Here is a 4,677-nt window from a genome sequence, read left to right as displayed (position 1 = left end):
GGCTTGCAAGATGGATGTTGTTGTTGCAGGAGTTTGACTTTCAGATTGAGCATACTCCTGGGAAGGAGCATGTAATTGCAGATTATCTAAGCAGGATTGAAACAGGTGAAGCACCTACTGGGGTAGATGATGCACTTCCTGATGCTCAGCTGTTTGATGTGCAGACTGCTGTGACTGATTCTTGGTATGATCAATTGCTGATGTTTTTGACTGATGGAACTATACCAAGGGAGTTCAATGCTGATCAGAGAAGAAAATTTGCACTGAAAACCAGACCCTATTTAGTTATTGCAGGGGCACTATATAAGAAAGGCATTGATCAAGTGATAAGAAGATGTGTGCCAGAATTTGAGCAAAGTGCAGTCTTGCAGGAAGCACATTCAGGCACAGCAGGAGGGCATTTCTCTGGAGATATTACAGGGAAGAAGATTTTGCAGGCTGGATTATGGTGGCCCACAATTTTAAAGGATGCACATGATCATGCAAAAAGATGTGTAATTTGTCAGAAAACAGGTCAACCTGATTCAAATAGGGATAGGATGGGGGATCATCCTATTTTGCCTTTGGAACCTTTTCAAAAGTGGGGTTTGGACTTTGTAGGACCTGTCAAACCAACTTCCAAGAGGGGATGCAGATACATTTTAGTGGCTACAGATTATTGCACTAAGTGGGTAGGAGCAGTAGCATTGAAGGATAATAAAGCTTCAAGTGTGGCCAGATTTTGTTATCATAACATTATGACCAGGTTTGGGTGTCCAGTGGAGCTGGTAAGTGACAGAGGAACTCATTTTCTGAATGAAGTAATTTCAGATCTAACAAGGACACATATGATTATGCACAAGAAGTCTACAGCATATCATCCACATGCTAATGGTCAGGCTGAGAGCTCCAACAAAACACTGGTAAGGATTTTGAAAAAGATTGTGACAGAGAATCAGAAGGATTGGGATGATAAGTTGGATTCTGCCTTATGGTCCTTTAGAACAGCTTTCAAAGTCACTACTGGTATGACACCATTCAAGCTGGTGTATGGGCTGGAAGCTGTGGTGCCTATGGAGTTTGTGGTACCAAGTTTAAGAGTCTCAGCAGAGAAGCAGTCTCCAAAGTTGTCAGTACTACACAGGAACAAATATCTGATGCAGCTGGAGGAGGATAGGTTGGTAAGCTCTTACATTACTGAAGTCATACAAAGAAGAAGACAAGCATGGGTGACCAAGAATGTGAAGTTCAAGATCTTTCAGGTTGGAGATTGGGTAATGTTGTACAACTCTAAGCTGGGACCACATCCTGGTAAATTGTCATTGAGATATCAGGGACCATATCAGATTGTGCAGGATAAAGGACAAGGGACATTCATCATAGCTGATGTGTTTGGTACAAGAGTGGAAAAGGCAGTTAATGGTTTCAGGCTGAAGAAATTTCAGGGAAATCCACCTCATTTGGACTGGCCAAGTGTAGCCTGTATGACTGTAATACCCCTACAGCCAGGAGATTCAGAATCAGCAAAAGGAAAAGGAAAAATGCTGGCTTGCATGGATTTGAGGAGGTCTTTTCATAGTATCCCATATAATTCACAGGTTGGAGGAAGTAGGCAGTTCCAAAGTGCACATCCGATTCAACATTGCAGATGTTGGAAGAGTACCTGTGTCGGAACTGACCAAGTCGGAATTTTTAATAAGAAATTATTAGGCCCGATTAATAACTTCGGGGAGTGTGCTGAAAAGAAGTTTCGTAGCACTTCAAGGATACCGGGTGGAGATATGTGTGCATGGTGCAGCGAGTATAATCATACATGCAACAAAATTTCAGTACACATGCAGCAGCGCAGAGCATTCGGGTTTTCGCTTGAAGAAGCTTTATTCAGTCCTGCCATGCCGAAAGCAAAGCAATTGATGGCCATGCAACCACAGCCTGATGAGGAGCAGACCGAAGGTTCGGGGCGACGTTTGAGAAGCAAAGCTTTTCCTATGCGGCTTGACGTTAGCAGTGCAGACGAAAACAGTGACTCTGCAGAAGAGGAAACGCCAACGCCGACTCCTGTGTCAGAAGGTAAGGTGATGCAAGCATTAATGGACCCTTTTATGGACTTCAAAGTTGACATAGATTGTCAGGCAGAGCGCAACGCCATATGGTTGCAGCAGGTAGGATTGTATGATTTTGTGATTCTGCCTTGGGAAGAATGTAGAAACAATGTGTATGCAAAGTCTCAGTTGGAAATACTTAGGAAGACTAAGGGGAGAGTGTCACCGCATGTGGTACTCAGTGTGGAGTTGGTGTCTGAGGTGTTCAAGCTGCCTTTGCATCCTAATACACCTATTCCAAAGTGTTCAGAGGAAGCACTGAAAAAGGAGTTTGGTCCAAGAGAAGGAGGCAGGCAGTATTCCATGTTAAAGAATGTGGCATATGCTAGGAGAGAGCAGCTTAAGTGGTACTTGGAGAGGCTATGCTTTATTGTGAAGTTTGACTATATGTCAAAAGAAAACTTTGCACCATTAAGCTATGCAGAGCAGGGAGGAGAAGTGAGCTGGGCTCACTGGGTGTATGAAAAGTTGGCAGCAGAGATTCATTCTTCAGACAAGAGGAAGACACAGGCAAATAGTAGGTTATGTGGCTACTTGTCAGCATTGTTTTTTTTTGCACAGAGAGTACAGAATGGTGAAGCAAGGTGGCCTGTGAAAGCAGAAAAACTGGTGCAGGAGAAGCAGCAGCCAGTTCAGATTGAGCATCCTATCATGGTGCATTCTGAAAAGATAGGATTTGTGAAGTTTAATGCTAAGCATATGGAGGCTTATGAGGATTTGGTGAAAGCTAAATATACCCCAGGAGAGGCCTTTGAAGAAATCACAGCAAAAATGCAGTTTGCAGAATTTGGCACCATGGATGTTGATTCACCAATGCAGGTAAAAGCAGAGGAAACACCAATAAAGCTTGGTAAGGCTTTCACACTATCCAACAAGAGGAAGAAGTCTGAACCAGTCAGCAGAGTGTTTTCTAGATTAGATTTCAGTGCTGAGGAAGTCTCTGGAGTATCAGTAGATACTAGGAAATTGGACAGTGATAAAGTAGTTCAGATGCTGCAGCAGGTGCAGGAATTTGTGAGGCAGCAGAATAATATGCTGAAGGTTCAGAGTATGCAAGCTGAAAGGAATGCAGAAAAATTGATGGAGTTTAAAGGACAGGTGTCACAGGTGAAAGAGTTTGAAGAGCAGATAGCTATGATGAAAGTAAAGTATGAGCAGGATATGGAGGAAACAGTGGGGAAACAGAAGATGGAGTTAGCAAAAGTGAAGAGATCATTGGGGGAGTTTAAGCAATGGACTGAGAAAGTGGAGACAGCGGTTGCTTTGGAGTTGGAAGACATGGCAAAGAGGAATGCAGAGTTACAGGTCACTGTGGAGATGCAGAGGTTGAGATTGGAACCTTTCCAGGTACTAGAGCAACAGATGTTGGCACAGGAGGAAATTAGCTTGAGTGCAGTATTAATGAAAGAAGGAGAAGTGTCTATCCTCAAGCAGCAGTTAGCTTTGGTTGCACAGGAGATGTGGCAAAAGACCAAGGAAAGAATGAGATTTGTCATTAAGTATCCATATGAGGTGCTAAAGGCAGGGTTAGTGCATGAGGTAGAAGCACAATTGTTGAAGGAAGTGGAGGAATTGCAAAAGGAGAGAGACTGTTTGAAGCAGCAGGTTCAGCAGATGGAAGAGAATCAGAGACAGCAGCTTGCAGAGGCAGAAAAGAAAGAGGAGAATTTTACTAATAGTTTTTTGATGCAGGATGTAGCTGAGGAGAAAGTGGCAGAAGAGCAGATTGATACTGTGATTGCAGATATAGCACAAGAGGTGGAAATGGGAAAAGCTGATGCAGCAGAGTCAGATGCAGTAAAGGAAGCAGAGCTGGTGGATCATAAAGTGAATGCTGAGGACCAGAGTAAGGAAGAAGCTGTGCAGCAAAGGGTGGATTCTTGATCAAGGGATCTGTGGATCCGGGTCAGATTTCTGCGAAATCTACCACCGGGGCGTGCCATGTGTTGAGAGGCACATGTTAGAAACTGACTCTGAATAGCTAAGTCGGATTTGGACTTATCGGATATTTACTGACCTGTATTTTGCTAAGTCGGATGTAACTGTCTTTCAGTTGCAGTATGCTGAATGTCTTGTGACTGGGTAGTTAAGTCGGATTTATCTATATAAGTGGGGAATGTATCTGCGCACGATGTATCTGTTCTCTGATATGAATGTGATGATGATGGTGCAGTGCAGTAACTATTCAGTGTATTGTCTCTGCTTACTCTGATATTTTTGAGTAGTCATGTTTACTGTGTCTGAATTGTTGTTAATGAAGTATGGTGGAGTAGATGGTTATTCTTGCTGTGTATGATGTTCATGTGTTGACCTAACCCACAACACATTTGGCGATCCTGCTGGGGAAACGTTTATTTTCAATTAATGATGCATGTCAAAGGGAGACAGGAGAGTAGGAAGAGTGTACTACACAAGGGCTCAAGCACAGGCTGGAAACATTGATCCATTTAACTATGATCATGACAATCAGCAATCACCCGATGCTCAGGGGCAGCAACCTGTAGATGAAGGAGGGGTAGGATCAGGAGCAGCAGGAGAAGAGAGAGTGAGGCAATTTATTGGAGCTTTATTCCTGGCAAGAAGAACCACCAAGAGA

At 43.3% G+C, this 4,677-nt stretch overlaps 1 protein-coding gene across 1 annotated transcript; it reads left to right on the top strand.

Moving 5' to 3' along the window:
- Positions 1-2,876: 2,876 nt before the first annotated feature.
- Positions 2,877-3,965, top strand: LOC147435498 (uncharacterized). The gene has a single exon (XM_086487742.1). It carries the CDS (start codon positions 2,877-2,879, stop codon positions 3,963-3,965), a length of 1,089 nt encoding a protein of 362 aa, XP_086343868.1.
- The last annotated feature ends 712 nt before the right edge of the window (positions 3,966-4,677 follow it).

This window comes from Adiantum capillus-veneris, chromosome 18, assembly GCF_014529385.1.
Source record: "Adiantum capillus-veneris isolate H3 chromosome 18, ASM1452938v2, whole genome shotgun sequence".
NCBI lineage: Eukaryota > Viridiplantae > Streptophyta > Polypodiopsida > Polypodiales > Pteridaceae > Adiantum > Adiantum capillus-veneris.
The sequence above is the reverse complement of the archived record's forward strand: the minus strand, read 5'-3'. Positions and strand labels throughout refer to the sequence as shown.

Excerpts from the sequence above, each read along its gene's own strand:
- LOC147435498 (XM_086487742.1), top strand. The coding sequence starts at position 2,877 with ATGGATGTTGATTCACCAATGCAGGTAAAAGCAGAGGAAACACCAATA.